At 44.4% G+C, this 22974-nt stretch overlaps 1 protein-coding gene across 6 annotated transcripts in view; it reads left to right on the plus strand.

The window, feature by feature from the left end:
• The first annotated feature begins 9630 nt into the window (after positions 1-9630).
• Positions 9631-22974, plus strand: part of ADGRF5 (adhesion G protein-coupled receptor F5) — a 109983-nt gene continuing 96639 nt past the window's right edge. For 2 of the 6 annotated variants that reach the window (XM_059938546.1, XM_059938547.1), the window contains exon 1: positions 9633-10027. In XM_059938546.1, coding sequence (XP_059794529.1) covers positions 9965-10027 — 63 coding nt within the window. In that variant the 5' untranslated portion in view covers positions 9633-9964. Of the gene's footprint in view, positions 10028-10112; positions 10504-22974 lie in introns of those variants that run through there. The other 4 variants (XM_059938552.1, XM_059938553.1, XM_059938549.1 and 1 more) reach the window with 3 other exon arrangements.

Consider the following 22974-nt stretch of genomic DNA (forward strand, 5'->3'; position numbering starts at 1 on the left):
ATGAAGAAGATTCTTTGTGATTCTCAGAGGAATCAAGAACATGTTTTTATAAACTCCAGTTGATGTGAAGAATTAAGATCTGGGAACATTGCTGTTTCTGTGAGAAGAAATGACAGCTTATTGAGACAGAGAGAATGAAAGTTATCCCCTGGGAATGAACTGAGTCATTAGTTTTGTGGCCATTTCAACAACGATAAACCAGAGGAAGTGATTTCAACCCAGGGCTGCCCAGGGCTGCCCACGCCTTGGTGAGAGGGTTTAGTCCAGGGAGATCTTGATGGCAGCTTAGTTTTCCCTACATTTCTCATTCCAGGAAGAAAAGGAGCTGGGGGAGAACACCTCATGTCATTTCCTGAGATGCTCAGTATTTACAGAATACATTTTTTGTAATCTTGGCCCTAGTAAGAGTCAGTATATTCTGGAAATAGTACAGAACTCTCAAGACCTTGCTGAATTTTTCTGTGTACTTTCTATCTCCCAGCTTTGGGTTATCTGCAACCATGAAAAAGAGGCTTTCTAAGCTTTCCTGGCCATCGATAGAAAACCAGTCGTCGCTTCTCTTTATCCATCTTAAAAGCCATCTGTCCTCATGCCTTTTCTTTCTCTTATTAATTTGTTTATTCAATAAGTATGCGACACAAAGAGGGATACAAAGCTGATTAAAAGATGCAGTCAAGATGTTTACAATATAGAATAAAAGATAAGCCATGCATATGCCAGGAAGATACGATATACACAGGTGAGGAAGAAAAATAAAATGTTGCTGTTTAAATTGATAAAAGTACAGCAGCCTTCTAAGGGAGTAGCATAAAGATGGAAGCTTATTTTAGAAGATACTTCACTTGGATCATTTTGGAGGTGAAAGCTGAAACCCACTGGGCATTCGGATGAGTGAGTGCAAAACAAAAGGAGAGATGAGTTACTCTGTATCTTGAGGGTGAGAAGAACTAGGAATTTATTCAGCAGTGAGAGGATGGGAAAAGGGAGATGTCAGAGGCTCTGGGAAGGAAGAAGAGCCCAGACATATGAGACAGATAAAGGCTTCAGGAGAACATTAACCAGGAAAATTCCACGTGGGGTGAGGCAGAGGGACTAAAGGACAATGATTCCAGTGATCAATGTAAGTTGTTTTCTGGGTTTTGATGTAATTACCCTCTTTCTTTTCTCAGACTGTCAACAAAAAATCTGTTCCACCCAGCAGCCTTATGCTAATGAGACTCTGGGGAAATGAAGGATTTAGGGTTCAAAGGCAGGAACAAAGAGCTATATGCTGGCAGCAAGCCATTTAGCGCTGGGTCCAGCACAGCCTCCAGTGAGGATGGCTCACAGGAACTCAACTCTCTCCCCCACCTCCTTCTTTGAGGATCCCAGAGGAACGCAGGGTGGGAGGACTGGTGGCGGATTTCCCACAGTGCCTGGGATGGAAACTCCAGCCATTCCTTTTGCTATCGTATAGGAAAGGCTGAAATCATACCAAAAGATTGCGTGTTGGGAGAATCAAATAGGTTAATATGTCAAGGGCTTGGCATATAGTAAACTCTCAGTGGGTTTGGAGTATTATTAATTTTATTATTATTTGAACAGCTGGGTTATGATATCATAAACAGATAATATACAAGACCGGGAAAAGTTACTAAATGGTACAAACAATATGTGTTCTAGAATTTGAGTGATGGGAGAGATTACCTCTGTCATCATTTATCAGGGAAAAGTTTATGGAAGAGCCAGACTTCATGCTGTGCATGTGGACTTATGTGAGACTGAAGGATGACTCCACCTGAAAGCCCAGCTCTTTGCAGAAAGGAAAAGACAAAGCTTGTTGGAGGGAGGGAAGGAGATTCATTTGGGTCTGGAGCCAAGGCTAAGTACAGAAGAGCAGAAGTTACACTGGAAAGGCAGACTGGGCATAGACTGGGAGCGTTTTGAATAGCAATACAAAGAGCAAAGTCTCTTGATAGGTAGCGTGTATATGCAACACAGATGTCATGGACAGATATTTGAGAAGCGAGTATCAAAATCACAGCACTGCTTTAAGGAAATTCAACTGACAGCAGAGTGTCAGTGGCTGGGAGGAGGGAATCCAGGAGAGGAACCGCTGAGGATAGTTTTTTTTTTTTTTGTCATTCAGGCTGGAAGAGATAAATGAAAACATGAAGTGATGGCAGGGAATATGCAAAGAAAGAGACATATGGGAGCCGTCTGTCTAAATCATAATCAGCAGGTTTTGGAAACTGATTTGGGGTTGGGGAAAGGATGGGGGGGCTGGAAAAATAAAGATAGAAGCAAAGTTAATTATCACACCCCAGATCTGAACCTGAAGAACTAGAAGAATGGTGGTGCCAAAAGCAGGACAAAGGATGTGAGATATTTTGGGAAAAGCCCTCATTTAAAGAGGTATGAAGAAAAGCCAGATTAGGAGGGAGGAAATGGGAAGTCCTAGGATAGAGACCCTGGGCAGTACAGATGCAGGGAAGGTGAGAGAGGAGTTTCAAGAAAGAATTGATTGACATGTTAAAAGCTTCAAGTTGAGAAAGAGGAGACTTGAGAAAAGCCCTTGTTAGCCTACAGTCATTGGTGACTTTAAGAGTCAGATTTAGAAAGAGGGAAGGATTACTAGCACTTCAGAGAGAGGAGGAAGAGGCTGGGTGATTAACAATTTTTTTTTTTTTTTTCATAAGTTTGGTTGAAAACGGAAGGGAAAAGATAGGATGGTAATTCAAGAGTAGGCGGAGTTAGCAGAAAGTTTGTTGTTGAAATGTTTTTGGAGTAAGAGGTATGAACACCTTTTTAGGCAAAAGGATAAAGGAGCAAGTAGAAAGGGAGAGATTAATATGCTAGCAGAGGATTGTTACAAAGCACGTGTGAGAGGTCAACTCTCAAGAGCTCAAGTAGGCTACTGGGTCCTGCACATCCTTGTCAAGCAGCTATGAGGATCCAGTTGTATTTTGCAATGGGAATATCTCTTCACTAACGTATTGTGGCCTTCCCCATCAGTCACAGAGAGAGCAGGGAGGATTGGTAGGTCCCCCAGGACCAGTGGCATAGTGGAATGTCAAGGGGGAAAGATATAGGGAAGGTTGACAAAGAGAGTATTTAAATAGCTTTGCATGGCATCTGGTTTAATAGGAAGGTAGTTGTAGCTTGAATAGTTGGAAGCTAAGGAAGGAGGTGTAGGAAGGTGGGCCTCTCAATGAAGGCAGATGTCCCATGAAAGTGAGGAAGAGGCAGTAAAAGGGTGTGCTCCAGACCAAAAATATTCAAACTTAGAATCATGTATTTTCAAATTAGAGCAGTTCCCGATGGTCACATTGTGGCAGAACATGGCAATTCGCTAAAGTGGGATGCAGGTCATTGGCATGGAGGAGCTCAAGGAGGTGAGAGACCAGGGTCTTGAATGTGAGGATGCAGAAATCCCAGAGAACGGTTGCAGAGGAAAGAGTCAAAGCATGAGCTAGATGTCAGCGATCAAGGAACAGTGGAAGAGCAAGTGGTGATGAGTAAGTACGAGGGGGATGGAGGGGAACAGGGAGGGGGAAGGATTTGTGCCCAGGGGCACGGGGTGGGGCAGGTGTGATGACCAGGATTCGACACCCAGGGAGATTGAAAGGGAACTGGGGGCAGAAGCTCCTGAGAAGGGAGAAGGCTTTAAACCCAGACCCACATTGTGTGTGCTGATGGGGCACGGAAATGCCTCAGGGTGACAATCTAGGGTGCAGAGACCCAGGAAGCCCTGCATCACCAAGGGCTGGTGATTATCATCACAGTAGTATCTCCTGGATGATGAGTGATTTCTCTCTCACATCTTTAAAGAGACATGGTCTCTGTTTATTCATTTTTACATCGGAGATGTTGACTAGCAAGGCTGGAAGTGAGTCTGAGACTCACTTACCTCTCATTCCTTACCAGGTAGGAAAGTCAGAGTTCAGAGGAATTTAGGACACGTCTCACAAACCCACAGCTTCTTCCTTTATCACTATAACCGCCCCCCCCCCCAATTTTCTTCAACCCACACTAGTTTGTTGCTAAAATTTCATCGACCAAACCAACCAACCAAACGAAAACAGGATTTATGCTCAGAAGCAGAATGCCTAAGTTTAGTTTTTAAAAACAAGTTTCTCTTTACATCATCCAAATAAAATGATTTCTCTTTCAAACTTCCTAAGATACATACATTTTTAAAGTACGTTGTCTTGGGGAAATTTTTACATGTATTCATGGAGGTTTTACAGGTTCTCTTGTGAACTATATCAAAGAGCAGGTGGTAGACTGCTGAGCTGTCAGTAAACATGCAGGTGACTGTGTACCTAAAGGGGGCCCTGAGGACCCTCGAGGTTTTGTTTCACGTGGAAGAGTGAGAGAATCTGAGATCTAGCCAAGGATAGTACTGCAATTCCACCAAGGATTGGAGATAATTCTCATTTTCCCAGAGTTCTTTTCCCTTAATTTTTTTCTACCACAGTTGCAGGTGGAGGGTGTGAAAAGAATGTGTCTAGTCTATGACTCAACATGTCTCTATTTTTTAAAATAATATTTTAGTGACTTTTTTCTTTTTATAAAGACAAACTATAGAGAAAAACCAGCATCTGTATTACATGCCAAACAGAATTAAACTATTAATATTTTGTGAGTTTTCTTTTTTTTTAATACCAAAGACATAGAATAAAATGCAAAATCTTATATCGTCTGCTTAGTCCTATTCCATACCTTCTTTTTCCTGGATTGTATAGTGCATTTTTTCCATTATATATCATTGTGTATATATATTTTTGAAGCTGGCTTTTTTCATTCTGGCCTTTTTTTTTTTTCACTTAAAAAAATTATCTATCCATGTTGACACATATACATCTAGTTCACTATTACTGTAATAATACTAAAATATTTTATCCATTTCCCTACTGACGCACATACAGGTTTCTTCAGATTCTATTAATAATAATAATGAAATTGAACACTCTTGTATTTTCTCCTTGTATATATAGGCAAGCATTTCTCTCAGATATATAGTAGTATATATCCAGAATTTTGAACTCTCCTAGATACGCCAAATTGCTCTCGCAAGTGATTTAAGTAACACGCAGTCAGCGGTGTGAGTTCCTAATTGCCCCCCTAAACAGCAGTGTATGAGAATTCCTAGTTCCCCAAAATACTTGGACTTAGCTCTCCCTCCCTTCCTCCCTCCCTCCCTTTCTCTCTCTCTCTCCTTCTTTCTTTCTGCCTTAATTTTTCCTAACACCTTAATTTTCCAGGGAAGCATATGACAGTGGTTTTACCTAAGGCGAACATTTATTTTCCAAGAACAATCCTATTGATGTTTCTTGCATATGTTGTCTCCTTGACAGGGTTGATACTATGGAACACACGTTTCCTCTTTATAGCTCAGTGACACAATGAAAGTCATAGAACTCCTTAGGAGTCGCCTCTCAGTGCTCCGTCTTCAATGACAAATGTGATATTAGTATTTAGCAAAGAGAAAAAAAGGCTAATGGAACATGACTAATTTCACCTCCAATGTAGGTGGAGCCAAAGCTGGCGGTACTGACTCTCTTTTCAGGAGACACTTCGAGCTTGTGCAGAAAGAGCCCCCTGTTTGCAGGAAGTGATCTTTGAGCATCCAGCAGACACACTTGTTCTGTTATTTACCATGATTGTTCATACTTCTCACCATGCCTCCCAAATGAGGAACCATTTTCCTCAGGAAAACATCCAGACTTCCACATTGAGCTCTTAGGTATGTTTTTTTTTCCCCCTCAAAATAATGGAATCAATGACAAATTAATTTCAAAAGTGAAAAACAAAACAAAACATAAAAGCCTTTATGTTGACCTGCTTCCAAGATTGGATTGGACTGATTGACCAGAACATTCCTTAGAGATAAATCGCTTTACATCTTTGATATTAAAAAAATGTATTTTGGGGCTTCCCTGGTGGCGCAGTGGTTGAGAATCTGCCTGCCAATGCAGGGGACACGGGTTCGAGCCCTGGTCTGGGAAGATCCCACATGCCGCGGAGCAACTGGGCCCGTGAGCCACAATTACTGAGCCTGCGCGTCTGGAGCCTGTGCTCCGCAACAAGAGAGGCCGCGATAGTGAGAGGCCCGCGCACCGCGATGAAGAGTGGCCCCCGCTCGCCGCAACTAGAGGGAGCCCTCGCACAGAAACGAAGACCCAACACAGCAAAAATAAATAAATAAATAAATTTTTAAAAAAATGTATTTTGCAAGTCACATCAATTAAAAACACAACAAATACCAAAATTAAAGAAAAACTAAACCACACAAATATATTGATAGTAAGATATTTCTGGATGGTTGTCTATGTGGTTACAGATTCTGAAAATAACATTTTAAAGAATTATCAAACACCCGAAATGTGTGCCCTTTGTTTATCAAGGTCCTCTTTCCTCCAAGCTACTAGTTTCAATGAGTCCAGTTTTGGCACTTTTTCCTTACCTGGTAAATCCACATCCAGTTACATTTTGTAACATCCCACTTTGGGCTTTGCCTATACTTCTGCCCTTCCCGGAACTCTGTACCCTCTTAATTGTTCAGCTGAGGCAGTTTCTCTATTTACTTTGGTAATCAACATGCTTCATTCTTTCCCTGAGGGAAAAGAGTTCTGCTAAGGCAAACTCCTAACATGACTTACTGTATTCACTGATTATCACCTGACTTCCGTTAAAAGATCATTATCAAAAGGTGAAATCGTCACTCTCATACAAATATAAAATGAGCACGTGACAAAGTTTTTATTTAACTCATCGATTAATGAAGGGATGGTAAGACGTTAAAGCTCATTCAAAGACAAATCTCAAGAGCAGACATACTGGTGCAGGCAAATCAGGAACGCTGAACCGACTTGGCTCATAGATGCAAAACTGACTCATAGCCTATAGAGCATTAAAATGCCATGTTTGGGATAGACATTTCTACAGTGTAAAAGTCAACGGTATCTCTACTGGAGAAAGGTAATTTGTGTTTCTATGAACAAGAATCATCTGCATTTCTATCAGTTTCCACATCTTTCAGAATTATAAAACAGCCAGAATAATCAAAGGTATAGACCTCTATAGGTTCAGCGCCTCACAAAGGGTCTGCAGACGATACTCAACGTCCTGTTGACAGGACACCCCGTCATCTTTTTCCACTTTAACATCTTTCACTATGTTTCTCGACTATGCCATCTTCAGTGGAAGTAACGCCTATTAAGTAGGAACAAAATTGAGACTCCATGAAGAAAATTTAAACCGTTGGTTTAAGGACTATCTTTGCTTTATTATAGATCTCTGCATATACTAAATTACAATTAACTGCACAAAACTAGACATTCAGAATAACGCACTGTTACCTTATCTTTATAGATGTTAGATTATGCATCTCCACTACTACAGCTCATGCTCCAATCCGACAGCCTCAGCTGAGGCCTCTCAGCTAAACACAGCCCTTATACATACATGAAGTGACCCTTTGGTTCATAGGAACTATGAGAAATGACCAGAATACACGAATACCGGCTCGGAAATTCTAGCAGGAACATTGTCACAAAGTATTTACAACCATGAAAAGAAAACTAATTAGGTGACTTTCAAGATGTTTCCAAATCCAAGCAAAACACAGAAGCTAATTTCTGTGTCGTCACAGCAGCTCTGTGGCACAACCCTCGACCCCCTTCTGCATTTTGGGTTTTAGAAAACACCAGTTTGATTTATCAGGGAGCACAGGAAAGGCACCGGGGAGTCATGGAGGGAACAAGGAGTTTCTAGATGCTTCTAGATGAAACGGTGACCTGGAGAGTCACCCCCCTCCATCCCTCTGTCCCTCTACCCCACAGTTTCCCAGCCTTTGCTGGACCCTGTGTTTCTTCCCACCTCTCCATCTTTACGAGTCTTCCCTTCCCTCCTCCTACATTCCTCCTTCCTCATTCCCTCTTTCCTTTCCTCTCTCCCATTTGGCATCCCCCCACCCCCTTCTCACCTCCAACCACTTCCCGTTTTCCTTCACCCTTTCTTTTAACTTAAGTCCTCTGTCCTCTTGGCATGTCCAGAGCTTCAGTTTCTGAATAGAGGTCATTTTCTACTCATAATACAGTCCCTGTAAGAACAGGGACGGACAGCACATGACAAACTGTGGTGTTTTAATAATAGCCCTGCCGTATTGCCTGTGAAATCACTCCACTTTGTCTGCCAGAGTATAAACTGTAAAACCATAACAATCATCTTATGTTTTCCTCTGAGTCATATGTTTTCCCTTTTTCAAAAAGTGGAGAGCTGTAATTAATAGTGCGCTTCCTGCTAATGCCACCTTACACAAATAACGCCCTCGTGGGTCCTAGGTCTAGGGGTGTAATGCTGAAATAGACGCCATCCATGACTTTATGGAATTTATAGCCCAGCAGGAGGCGTGGGCAAGTAACAGACCTTCACCACTTCGAGTTATGCGTGTTCCGGGAGAGATAAGCATGGTTGGCTACGGAAGAACACAGAAGGGGCCCAGGAATCAGAAAAGGACTTTCTAGAAGATGTGAGATTCAAAGGATTACGGGTTGGTAGAGGGCATCCTTCAGAGAGCGAATTCCAGGAGAGGATAGAGGTGGAGATGGAGAGAAGGAAAAGGGGGGGTGAGGAAAGAGAGAGGGCTTTGAGGTCAGGTGCAAGAGGATAGCCAGTGCTGGTCCTGAAGGGGCTGTGAGCCATGCTCAAGCATTTGGCCTTTATCCTTAGGCTACTGGAAGAGTTTAAGCATGCTGATAATTCCATGAAGACAGCAATTGAGAGGTTGCTCTGACTTCGGGGAAGAGAATGGATGGGGGTGAGGTGGTGGACCAAAAAGCACTGAGGAGACCACTGGTGTGATTTTCACCCAGGGATGTGTTTGCGGTCTGTGCCCGCTCACACCCACAACCCAGCTTTTCCCCCCCTTTCTACCAGCTTCTGAGTACATTGCTCTTCAAAGGCTGACTGTCACCCCTCAGAACAAGGTGGCAATAGTCCAGGCCTCTTGATAACACAGCTTGTTAAAACCAACACGCCCACAGTTCCAGCCTGCTTCCTATTGGAACCGAGCAGGACCCTATGGGGCCATCCCAGGGCGGACCCCTCCCCCATGGCCTCTGCTTTAGCTCCTCTCTGAAGTACCCAGATAATCGTATTTCATGCATATTTCCTGAGTTTTTCAGATGCTAAAAACAACCACCAGATGGAAGAAATTAACTACTTGATGATCATGAGCATGTAGCCCCCGGGACCTTCTGGCACCTGATGATTGATAATGTTCACCCCTGTGACCCCAGCCCATCAGAGAATTGTGCACGAGCTGATCACATACCCTGGGACCCCCCCCCCTCCCTCATCTGGCCTTTAAAAATGCTTTGCTGAAACCCTTCGGGGAATGTGGGGTTTTGGGGACATAAGCCCCTCGTTCTTCTCGCATGGCCCTGCAAAAAAACCTTTCTCTGCTCCAAACTCCAATGTTTCAGTTTGTTTGGCCTCACTGTGCGTCGGGCACACAACTTCCGTTCGGTGACACAGTGGCAGGATGGCCTTCACAGATGTACCACCTACATAAGCCGCAAACAGCCCTGTTCTCAGAAGGGCCCGCACTTGGTTTAAAGGTTCTGCTGTCATCTAGAAATCCTTAATTTCTGAAGGAGTGACCTCACATTTTCATTCTGCACTGAGCCCCACCAATTATGTAGCGGGGAGTCCTGCTTCTAGCAATCTACGAATGTTTGCCTTCAGAGAATTCTTTAAACCCTAGGGTAAAATGGCCCGAGGACTTGAGGAAGTGTTCCAGAATTAGCCACAGACTGTCATCAGCGTTTCCAGAGACAGAGCTGAGAGGGTCTTTGCCTTGGCTGGCAGGCAGACCCTTCTCAGGCCTGTTCCGGCCTGCCTCTTACCGACGGCTCTGCAGCATCGCATCTGGAGTGTGGCCAGAAAATTCTTCAGCTCGGTGGAAGAGGATGAGGACATGCTTGACTTTTGCAGAGTTAAACACTTGGAGAAACTTCCGGAAGAAAGCACTTGGTACAAGGTAAAGCTAGCTGGCCCATCAGCCCCCTGCCTGCTGCCCTGCTAATTCTCACTTCCACAATTCTTAGCATGTTTATTCTCTTCTTGCCAGTGGCCAAAGGACACATTTAAATGTCTTATTTCCTCTGGGGAGCCTGGAGAGAGGCAACAGGCACCTACTACAGGAAATCATGCGGAGAGGATCTCTTATTTAATACGGTTCCCAGATTACTTCCCTTCCCCCAGCCTCCACCCCCCACCTCCAGCCACACCGAGTCACCCAGTTTCTTCCTGCAGCAGAGACTAGACGGCAGTTCACCTCTGCTCCCTGAGGTCCCCGTGAGCCGAGGAGCTGAAGTCTGGTCTTGGGCAACCCCACCCTCTCCGTGGCTGTGATTGAAGGGGAGGCCCTTCAGTTTCACCTCCCCAAAGAGGTTCTTGGGAAGCTCTCCAGTACAGGGTTAAATTTCACGAGGCTGCAAAGCACAGACGAGCAAGGTAGGTTCCTGCACTCTTTTCTTTTGTCTTGTACTGTGAACAAAGCTGTTCTGAAGCGTGTGTCCATATGGCTTTTCCAGTTGGCTGCGTGTTTTCAACCTCTGCGTCTGGTTGAGGTTTACTCATTTACAGGATGTGGGGAAAAAGAGTGAGAGGGGAGATGACTCTTGGGGGTTTTGCTTTTGTACATCTTTGGATACAGAATGCCACCCAGAATAGTACCTAGAACACGAAACTGATTCTTCTTTTCTTTGGAGGGAAATCCCATTAGAAGTTGCATTTTGGGGGCTTCAGTATATGAGAAAAAAGTTTACCACCTGCCTTTCCTTTTCAACAAAGTAGACCCTTCCCTTGATTTTTTTTTTTTTTTTTTTTTTTTTTTTTACTCCTTTCTGAGTTTTTCCTTTCAGTGAAAGATGCCTTAGAGCTGATAGGGTATTTTCTGACAGGAATATAAATAGGTGTTTCTAATTTCGGGAACCTGTGAGTTATAAGAAATCAAGAAGCACTGTGTTCAGGACCAGGTGGACTGCCATGTTATTTTCCAGAATTTTCTATGAAACAATTGTTCTTCCTGAAGCTTCCTGAAACTAGATGCAAGTGTCTCTCAAGTGATGGCTGAGAAGGCTGATTTTATTTGCTCTGTTGTGATAATTGTCTGCAGATATGCTGCTCCCCTTAGCTGGCTGCTTTTTCAGGCATTACTGGGGCTAGAGATGACGCGTCCACTGAGACCCAGAGGGGGGTCTAGACTTATTCAAATAACACTACATGCTTCTTTGACTTTTTTTTTTGCCTCTTATGCTTTCATTGTTTCGTCTTTGTCCTCACAAGCCACCTTTCCTCTGGGAGAAAGATTTTATAGCGACTTCATAGAATACCAGTCTACACCTGTTTATTTGAACATTGACTGTTCTTTCCTAACTTTATTTAGTTCAGATGCTCAAAATTTCTTGCCACTTCTGTATTTTACCCCAGCAGAGTCTCCCTCCATTCCATCCTCCATATCCTGCTACAGGGTTCTTGGGAAAATGCAATTCTGATAATGTCACTCCCTTCAGTGAAATATCTCCATTGCACCCCATTGCTTACAGCCTTGCTTCCTAAAGGGTAGTCCAGGGACCAGCTGCATCAGGCCTCACTGGGCAGCTTGTTAGAGATGCAGGTTCTCTATCTGCTCCCCAGATTTACTGAATCTGCATCTCAACCGGGTCCCTGGGTGATTCACATGCATTAAAGTTTGTGAAGCCCCAGCTTAAGGAAGGGTAGACAAGACCTTCAAGGTCTGGCCCTTTTCATCCGGCCAGCCGTACCTCTCACCCTCTGACTTTCCAGCTGTACCCAATACCTTCCATTTCCCCAATATGAGAGAGCTCTAATGCCTACCTATGTCTGTGTGCGCTGTTCTCTCTGTCCCCGATAACTTCATTCATCTTCTCCACCCAACTACCCACTGCAGTCTGATTGTTCCTCCCCCCTCCCCCATCCACTCCACCTTAAACTAAATGCCCATCAAGTCTGCGATTTTATGGCAACTTAGCGAAGTGCTTCTGCCATAGCCCTTAGTACATTAAATGATCGTTGCTAGGTTTATTATTTTCATCCTTGAGGAGTTACTGGAGATTGACTTCTGAATCCGTAACACTTGAACCAATGCCAGGTACATAGCCTGTGCTCAGTGTTTTTGAATTCATGAATGAATGAATGGATGAACAAATGAATGGATACATTGTCTGAAGAGGCCCAAATCATCCCCAGATGGAGGTCTATAGTTTGAAGTCTTCCAAGGAGATTGCCACTCTCTATAATATTTTTCCACACTCTCCCTTATGAGACTTGCTGGATTCATTTTTTTTCATCAAATATTTTGAGTACCTACCCTGTGCCATACCTTTTCGAATCTATTTCTTTATGTCACTGTGAATAGTCTCTCCCAGGAGGTGTTTCTCTATCAGTGCCCCTCATTCGCCACCACTCCAAGTCAGAGACTTACTCATTTTTCAGCAAATAGGTACTGAACACCTTTCCCGTACCAGTTACCGTGCTACCTGCTTCAAATACGATGACCAGCGACACAAATGCGAGCCCTGCCTCCATGCAGCTCCCCATAGAGAAGACGTGCCTTTTATCATCCTCTGTCTTGCTGTTCCTTAGAAAGTCTGAAGGAAAACTGAAAGCCTTATCTTTAACCAAAGCTGGCACATCCAAGTAAAGACAGCAGGAACTTGAAGGCAGAGTGATTTAGTAGAAAGGAAGCTGGACTGTGTTTCAGCACCTTGATTTAGTCCAGCACCTGCAATTCCCTAGCCAGGTGACCCTGGGTGGGTCCACATCCATTTGCTGGAGCTGGATTTTCTCAAGTGGTGAACAAGATAGAGAATTAGAAGGAAAAGAGGCCCCCTGCCTTCATGAGTGTACAGAGAAGATAATATCCAGGGAGCCTCTGTACTCACTTCTGTCATGTTACGTGATGATTTGAAGGGCAGGGCTCTGCCGTTCTCTGGGTCAGACTGGCAAAGGGGAGATCTTAAGGGAGACGTTTCATGACTATGCCCGTGGGCTCAGCTGTGACGTTAATGTTGTCCTTTGGCACCTTCCGTCAAACACTATGTGGCAATGACTTCCAGCGAGCAGCGCCCTGAAGCTTAGAGGAATCCACTCGGTATTCATTGTTGGGTGGAGAGCTGGATTGAAGTAGGGCAGCCGAGGAGGAAGGCAGTGTCATCCTCAGGCAGTCTCTGCTTTTGGAAAGCAGTCAGGAGAAGGGAAGGAAGTAGCTCCACCAAGTAGTGTAGGAAAAATCTGGAAACTTATAGACACAGAGCAAAGAAGGGATCCCTGACCCTCGCTGTGGCATAGTTGTAAGGACTCCCTTTCTGATTACACTTGGGTTCTTTCGAATTTGTGTTCATTTCACCTAGAATCAGAGGTTGGGGGCCGGGCATAGTATCCTTTGTCCCCGAGCTTTGCACCCCCATGGGGTGCATGCACAGCCGGGAGGAAACAAATACTTTCTATTTGTTCTCCAGATACAGCCACCAGGCTTAGGCTGCAGCACACTCTTTAGGCACTCGCAAGGCTTCACCCTTTCCCTGTCTGAGCCTTCTCTTCCTGCTCCATCATTGTGTGCAGCTTCCAAACGAAATGCCTTCCAAACCTTCTGAGTTCCTTCTTGCTTCCTGTTCCTCGTGCATCTCTTTGCCTCCAAATTTCCTGCATACTCACCTTGTGTATAGTTGCCTCCCAGCAGGCAGAGTGTTTTTTTGTTTTTTTTTTTTAACAAATCTTGAAATTTGAAATATTTGATGGCTTTCCAGAATCCCTTTGAAGAAGATCCCTTTGATAAAATCTCTTTTCTTTTTTTGTTTTTAATTTTATTTATTTATTTATGGCTGTGTTGGGTCTTCGTTTCTGTGTGAGGGCTTTCTCTAGTTGCGGCAATTGGGGGCCACTCTTCATCGCGGTGCGCGGGCCTCTCACTGTCGCGGCCTCTCTTGTTGCGGAGCACAGGCTCCAGACGCGCAGGCTCAGTAGTTGTGGCTCACGGGCCTAGTTGCTCCGCAGCATGTGGGATCTTCCCAGACCAGGGCTCGAACCCGTGTTCCCTGCATTGGCAGGCAGATTCTCAACCACTGCGCCACCAGGGAAGCCCAGGCAGAGCGTTTTCTGATGGTCATTTCCTAACTCCTCAAGTTAACATTAATCTCTATCAGTAAGCACACCTTGTAGCAACAAAACACAGAGGCTCACCTGCATGGGAGGTTTCTAATGACCTTCTGCAGATCTTGGGATGTATCTGAGATCAACCTTGCCTGTACCTGACCAACATTTGTTTTTTCATCAGAGGCATGGAGTGGGCTAGACAGAGGTAGACCCATCTCCTTCAATAAGTGGTTGTATCTCATCAAGTCTTAGATTTGTTTCTGAAAATGCAGATAATATTTACCAAGCAAGGTTGTAGAGAAGATTAATTAGCTTAAGTACCTAGTATGTTGCCTCAAAAAATACATCAGCTCTGAAAAAAGGAGGCTGACCAAGAGGGTGAAAGTGAGAAAATTGTCATGTGCAGAATAGTTGAAAGAACCAGAGGACATTTGAAGTAAGAAGTAAGTCTTGCAGCCCGTGAAGGTTGCCTTCAAATATTTAAAGATGGCTCAAGGTGGGAAAAGGGGTCAACAGAGGATGGATCCGTGGAAATTATAGGGTAACAGGTCTTAGCTCAATATACAGAAGGATTTATCCACCATTTGAATTGTCTAAAACTGGGTGAGCTGCCTTGTGGCAGGGTGAACACCCTGTCCTGGGCAGTGTTCCAGCACCTTGGAAGACCATGGCCAGGGTGTTCCCAAAGGGATGCCCGTACTGGGTGGAGTCTGGGTGATGACCTCGAGGTCCTTCCCACTCAAAGCTACCAAGAGTCTCGTGATGCCAGGGTTCCAGCCCAAGCCACCAAATAAAAGTCTGCAAGAAGAAGCATCAGACGACAGAGTGGACAGAGTGATCGGGGCTGCCTTTTGACTAGCTAGCCCTACCCATCAGCTGAGATGCTTTTTAAATAGGGTCTTTGCAGCAACAGTCAAAAGGTTGGATTTCCAGGAAAAAGCAAAAAAAGAAACGAGAACAATGAGATGGGAAAAGTTCACTCCAAACCACTCTTCTTGGGTTACTCTTTAACTAGATCGTGGGTTACTTCTTGTGCTGCAAACACATTCCTATTTGACGGAAAATTGCCACATTTTGGTACATTTTCAGCCAAACTGGGATCAAGCAAGTTAACAGCAAGACTCCGAGCTTTGTCCCTGATTTTTGCTTTATGTATAAAATGAAAACACGACGATATGTCTATGTATTCTTTGCCATCCCGAAATCTAATTTTAAAAAGTGCAAAATAAATGGTTCTACCATCCTCTAAATTACGGGGACTGTGAATGTGGTATTTGACTTTTGGGGGGAGAGGAGAGCTGGCTGCAGCTGGCTGCCTGCTCTGAGTCAAGTTCATCAGCCATTGTTTTCCACCCACCTTTCCTCTTCTGCTAAATGAGCCACATGATAACAGCCTCTCTGCCCGCCAAGGACCTGGAGGCTTTTACAAAAGGGAGAATTTAGCTTAGGGGGAGAGGGGCCTGCACACATCACTCACTGCTCCAGGTCTGCTCGGAGGCTTTGCTAATACTTCATCCTTCCAGGACTCAGAAGAACTTTCTGGTCTTGCAGTTTTGGACCCTCACATCTTTTCTGCACTTGCTTGGGCAGCATCTCCACGTGCTTTTCATTTCTTCCATCTTTGTTTTGAAATCTCAGGGAAAAGAAGCTGTCGTTGTTTCAGTAGAAGTGGATGTCAGCAAATGCTGCATTTTGTCAAATTGAAACAAAACTACAATATATTTTATTCTCCAGGTTTACCCAGGCTCACTTTCTTGAAAACAAAATTTTTAAAAAATCCCTTGAAATATAATCAACCATGCAGGACAAAATCACAGAAACCGGTGCAGACCCGCATGTTTATTTTTAGATGCCGGCCCAGCACCACAAAGCAGCGGTCTAATGTCCAAACTAAGGCCCTGGGAATTTCCTCTAACAAGCCTGTGCTTCCGCGCATTGTCACAGTACAAAGGGCAGCAGGGGGCCTGAGTGCAAAGCTCCGGGTAACCCTGCCCCCATGAAATCTGGAACTTACCGTTCCCTCGGTCTACATGGTCCTCAGTGCTGGGGTCAACATGCAGGTCGTCCGGCAGCTCTGAGCACATGCAAATGAGTAGACGTGTATGATTATCTCATCTAAAAATATCCCAGAGATCAGTAATGGCATTTCGGAAATAAAGTTTCAGCTTTCTATTTGTAGTTGAGGATCTACTCAACCCTTACCCTTGTCGTGAAGTGGATTCAGGTCTAGCCCAGAAACGGGGTTGTCATGCTAAGATCCTGGGTTAGATTGCAATTAATAAAGGGGTTTTAAAGCATATTATAGTTTTTAAAAAGCATAGATGCATGTACACACAGCGCCAACACACACACACACACACACACACACACCCACACACAGAGGAGAAAAGACACCTGAGTCACCTAGATCTTTCCTATTATCCTAGACCAGTTTCTAATCCTTGATTTATTTATCTACAAAATGGATGCAATAAACCTCACATCCTATTAGTTTTGGGAGAAATAAGGTGCAATATTACAAATAAACTGACCCAAACTAGACTTTTGCTCAGAGTTTTGCATTTTGGTCTTAATATGCTTTGAGCTCCTTCCAATAAATTTTTGTAGGAATATTTGCCATCAAGTCTCCAGGGGGTTTTGTTGTTGTTTGGGGGGGTTTGCTTTATTGTTTTGGTTTTGGTTAGGTTTGGGTTTTTTTCCTCCTTGCAGAGGAGGAAGCCTAATTTGTTACTTAATGGACACACTTTACTAGGAGAGGTTTCATGCCTTTGTCAAGCGCTCCCCACTCCTGGGAAGGTCACTGCACTATGAGTCAAGGTTGCAATGCTCAGGCTTGCGTCTGGGGGTTACTACGGAAGAGGAAAGGTGGGTCTCAGGTCTGCACACAGTGGTCCATACCCACCCTGTGTGGGGTCTACCATCTGCATCCCAGCAGCCTGCTATGAGGATGGGGCCCCTGCACAATCAGAGACCCCAGGGGCCAGGGGACCTGCACATAGAAACGCCAGCCCTGAGCCTGGAGAAGATGGTCGGGCTTTGCCAGCAGGTGATGGCCAGGCCCCCTCTGGGGTCTGCAGATGCAGGAAAAGCTGTTCTAGCCCTTTGGTGAAAAATGCGCAAATGTTAGTAAAAAAAACACCTTTATGGATTGTTTTGTTTGCAAGTGTTTATTATCAGACACCCCTGAGGGGTTCACAGGGCAGGTCATGTGGGGCCTGGGAATTTCCTTCCACAAAGGCTGTGCTTCCTCTCTTTGTTACTCCTCAAAGGACAAGTGGAAGCATTGCTGCAGATCCTTACTTAACCCTTTCTCCTGTCTGCCTGCCGCATTGCAGACAAATCCCGCTGCCAGCCTTTGAAGGAGCAGAAAGATTTCAGACTTGGGTTGTGTGTGGGCACCCACAAGTGCATATGCAGAACAGGCTTTGTGTGTGTGAGAGTGTGTGTGTGTGTGTGTGTGTGTGTGTTGGTGGAGGAGATAGGCAATAAAGCATAAAACTTACTTTTTTTTTTTTAAAGCTCTCATTCAATATCACAGCATACACCCAGGCATTGTTCAGACCAGGTAAAATTTCTGCTTTATTTACCATAATAGACTTTTGTACTAAAAATGCTGACGCAATTTCAGTTCCCTGTCCCCAGGGCGGGATCCCTCTAGAATGATAGTTGCTCTTCCCTTTTGGAGTCGGGCTAAAGCAGGGGCACGATGAGTGGAAAGATCTTTCATGAACCAAGTTCTTTATGGAGCACATGCTACATACCTGAGCTCCACCAGGAACCGAGGGAAAGTAGAAGTTCTGCCGGCAAGAAAGTGCAAGCACATCTGAATTTTTATACCTAAATCCAGACACACACACTCATGCGTTGTACGGGAGAGCACAAAGCAGCCAGGGAACACTGTGATCTAAGTCCAGAAATCTCAGAAGAGGCACCTGAGCCCTCATGCTGCTGGAGACGCTAATGATTCCCAGACACATTTCCCCACCCACGCATGGGGGACACACACACGTACGCACGTGCACACACACCTCACTCTCGGGAGACAGCTTTGCCATCTCAGAGGAAATCGCCTCTCACCACCAGTTCCACGAAAGTATCTCCTCCCACACCCATCTCTTCCTCCTCCTTTCCTGCCTCAAGGGAAGAGACGGCCCTTCCCTGCATCCAAAGCTCGGCTCTCACCCCCTCCCACCCTCCCAGTGGCCTCACTACACTCCCCTCTGATGGGCTCTTTCCACTGTCATTTAAATCTGCTTAAGGCCTCCTCATGGCAAAACAACCTTTGCCGACCATGCAGATACTCTTCCATCTTCCTTTCCTCCCCACCAGGAAATGCATGAAAGAACTGTTGATGACATCCTCGTGTCATCATCAACCATCCACCCAGGAAACCATTCTGTTCTGTCTCCTCATCTGCCCGACCCGCTGGGGCACCTTAGCTGCACCTTGGCACCTTAGTCTTGCCAAGACTCTCACTTCATTGTCTACAGCATGTGACCTCATGGACTACCACCTTCTCTGCTCTTGTCCTGCCTTCTGGGATTCCACAGTCTCCTGGCTTCCCAGCTACTACTCAGTTTTCTTTGCAGGTTGCTTTCCCTCTGCTGTTCCCTCCACTTCCTGATGGCCGTGATCTGGACCACCTTCCCTTCTCCATCTGCATCACCACCCTGCTGCAATTCATCTCTCTGTCCAGAGTCCTCTTTTCCCCCTTCTCTGTTAAGTAATCTATTGATCATCCAAAGCCTATTTTATTTTATTGTTTTATACAGCAGGTTCTTATTCAAAGCTTATTTTACATGCCACCAGATTACTTCCTTTTTACAAGTCTCTCCATCCACGTGCAGATCTGACCTCTCTTCTCGGAGTCGTCACAGTCCTCCGTTATAGTGCTTTTTGTATTTGTATTCTCAGTAATTGTTCCCATGCACTTCTTTCCTAGGACATAGAGATGCCATCTCATTGATCTTTTTATTCCTAGCCCCCAGCACAGCACCTGGCACATTGGGTTTTCGATAAATGTTTGATAAAGAGTTGGGAACATCAGAGTGTCATTTAACAAACAGACATTTTGGTGAACTTATCCCTGAGCTTAAATAACATCTTTACTGTTTGAAGGCAAAAGTATTAGTAAATTTTTATTTAAATATATAATTAAATTAAAAATATAAAAATTATATTTAAATATAATCTTTAAAGTTAAATTACTCACATTTAGACTACTAACAATATTTCACTTTTCCTTGAAATCAAAATCACAGTTCCGAGCACTTCCTATCTGAGTGTTCAATCTCTGTTTAAAAGCGGAAAGGAATGACAACTTGATTTCATGTTAAATTTAAATTTCCCCTCAGGGAAAATGTCTGAATGTGTCCTGAATGACACCTCATTTTCGTGCACCTGAAGTGGGGTTGCCAGGTGGAACAGAGCTAATATTTTGTCAAGGTTTTGCCACTTCACTGTGCAGCTGGCATTATGTAAACTTTCCACAGCTGCACCTGCAGGTCCGTTGAAGCCACAGAGATTGATTTGCCGAGTTGTTTGAAGGAGAACCAGGGGGACCCCAGGAGAATCAGCCTGATCACTGAGTCAGGGCTGAATCCACCCAAGGTCCTGTCTCCCGGGAGCGCATAGGGCAGGGATGGGTCTCAGAGGCTCACCCAACCCTGGGCGGTGACAGTATTCTGCATCCTCCCTGGGGCTATGAGGAGAAAATATGAGAATCGCTATTTATGTTGAAAAAGGTCATCCCTTTAAAATCTCTGTGTTAGGTTTTTGTAATAATGCATGTAAAATATTAGCACAAAACAACGGAAAATGGCATGTAAAATATGAGAGATACAAAGCATCGTTTGTCCAAGTGTGGTCTAGAGATCACCAAGAGGTGAACGGACTGGGGCACTGGTCATTATGCAAATCACCAGGCTCTACCTGGATCTATTAAATCAAGCCTGTGGGGGGAAGTGAGGCTGGGGGTGGGAAGGACATTTGATTACCCATCAGTAACAATATTTAGGAAATGCCTGCCAGCTTCTGTTTAGAAAAGTGTCTACACTGGGCCTCCTTACCCTCGGTGCATCCCACCGGGTAGGTTAATGAGTTTGCCATCTGGGCTCATCTTTGCTGCGACATCCTTCCTGCTGAATTTGTAGCCCTTCTCTGGGCCACAAGTTTGGAAGAGAATCCTATACCGCTTTGTACCATCCTTCACACCATCGTGTGTTTAACTCTTTGTGTATTTAAATCTTGGCAGCTCGTCTCAGAGATATGAGATAGTATAGAGGCAAGAGCTGGGTTTGGAGTTTGGATTCTGCCTCAAATTCTTGCATGTGACCTCCAATCTATGTTGTTGTTGTTGTTGCTTTTTAATTTAATTAATTAATTTATTTATTTATGGCTGTGTTGGGTCTTCGTTTCTGTGCGAGGGCTTTCGCTAGTTGCGGCAAGCGGGGGCCACTCTTCATAGCGGTGCGCGGGCCTCTCACTATCGCGGCCTCTCTTGTTGCGGAGCACAGGCTCCAGACGCGCAGGCTCAGTAATTGTGGCTCACGGGCGTAGTTGCTCAGCGGCATGTGGGATCTTCCCAGACCAGGGCTCGAACCCGTGTCCGCTGCATTAGCAGGCAGATTCTCAACCACTGCACCACCAGGGAAGCCCTCTACGTTGTTTTTTTGAACGGGGCTTGGCAAGTTGATTAACCTTTCCAAGCCTCCCTCCCTTGAGTGGGAATAGCTAACCAGTTCCCAGATTGTTGTGAAAATTAAATGACATCATGCACACACAATTTTTGTTAAAGGCACTCAGCACAGACCCTGTGACAGAGTAGTTTCTCAGCAAGAGAGAGCAATTAAAAATAACAACAAATAAACAACAAGCTCCCACTGTATAGCACAGAGGACTATATTCAATAACCTACAATAAACCATAATGGAAAAGAATATAAAAAAAAGAATGGATCTATAAATGTATAACTGAATCACTTTGCTGTACAGCAGAAATTAACACAGCATTGTAAATCAACTATACTGCAATAAAAAAATAACAACAAAAGTTTCATCAACACCAACCACTGTGGAACAGAGATGAAGTCATTTGTCCAAACTTACATAGCTAGTAAATGGTAGAGCTAGGACATGAACCCAAGTAGTCTGGTGCTAAAGCCCATGCTCTTAACATTTTATAGCACCTCTAATAATGTGCCACCTTGGGAGTCATTCCTAACAGACAGTGATGGAGCACCAGCCTACACTGGGTTAGATGCTAAGCACGCAGCAGTAGACAAACAAGGCCTTGCCTTGGCCGTGAAGGTGGGGGCTAGGAGAATCAAAGGATAGAGGAGGAGCTCACAAATAAACCTTTCTAATGCAGTTCAGGAAATGCCTTGATGGAGGGAAGTGAGGGGCAGAGATGTATGCAAAACTAGACGGAGTCAAAACAGATTCTTGCCTGGAATGACCTTGACTGGGGCCTTGAAAGACAATGGGTGTTAGACCAATGAAAATGGGGCAAGGTGGCAGTTCTAGGCAGAGGCTGGAGGGCACAGTGCTTGCAGGGCACTGAGGGGCTTCAGAGAGGGGAGAGTAGGAAGAGAAGAAAGTGATGGAGAGAAGTGAAGATGGGTGTGTAGGCAGAAGCTATAATTATTCAGGGTTTTAGCTGAAGATAGTTGTATGTCATTTTAGAGAGAGGAGAGACTTTCCACAAACTAATCCAGCAGCTCTCTATCTGCCAGTGTTTCTCTAAATGTAGGCAGAGCTTCTGATTCTACTGGCCTGGACCTGGAGACGAGGCATCAGTACTTTTGCAAAGTGAGAACCACCATGGTAAAAATAATCATGCTATATCTCAGTGATTAGTAAGCTTTTGTGTGCATCAGAATCACCTCTGAGAATTTGTTTAAACACTGCTGACTGGATCCTACCCCAGAGTTTTAGATTCCGGAGGTCTGGAGTGGGCTCAAGAATTTGCATTTCTAGGGAATTCCCTGGCGGTCCAGTGGTTAGGACTCCATGATTTCACTGCCAAGGGCCTGGGTTCAATCCCTGGTCAAGGAATTAAAATCTCACAAGCCGAGCGGTGCGGCCAAAAGAAAAAAAAAGAGTTTGCATTTCTAGCAAGTTCCCAGGTGGTGCTAAGGCTGCTGGTCTTTGGCACTTTACAGAGCAGAATCCCCGAGTGTGAAGCCAGGAAGCCAGGAACTTAGGCCATAGTATTTGGGTGATTCTTAAGCTGCACTAAAATCTGAAAATTCCTGGGAGGAATGGTGATTGAAATCTCTTATCTTCTTTGCTGTAATGCTCCTTTAACTTTTCAATATTTCTGGAGCTTAAGAAAGTCGAACCCCAATATTCTTGATATTCTAGTTCATTTTGCTCTGTAAATGGTCAAAAAATGGTGACATGTAGGGTTCTTTGGAATTTTAAAAATCAGCCCTTTGAAACGTTTGTTTGCAAAGCAGGAAGTCACTTGCTACCCAGGGCAAACACTCAGGTGGAGGGTTTGTCCCTTTGGAGGCTTTAGCTCTGCAGCTTTTGATCAAGTTTCTCTATGTTGTTTTTTGTTTTTTGTTTTTTACGTGTGTGTGTGTATATATATATATATATACACGCATCTATTATCTATCATCTATCTATCTATATCTATCTATCTATATAGAGAGACCAAAAGTGTACTGTATAAATGAATACTAGTAATGCCTGCTGCTCTTAAAATATGAAATATTTAGTGATCTAAATTTGATATCTTGGAACAGCAAGCCACTGTGCATGTGCTGTACCTGGCCTCCAGTGACCCAGCCTTTAGGTACGT

This window comes from Balaenoptera ricei, chromosome 11 (assembly GCF_028023285.1).
Source record: "Balaenoptera ricei isolate mBalRic1 chromosome 11, mBalRic1.hap2, whole genome shotgun sequence".
Classification (NCBI taxonomy): Eukaryota; Metazoa; Chordata; class Mammalia; order Artiodactyla; family Balaenopteridae; genus Balaenoptera; species Balaenoptera ricei.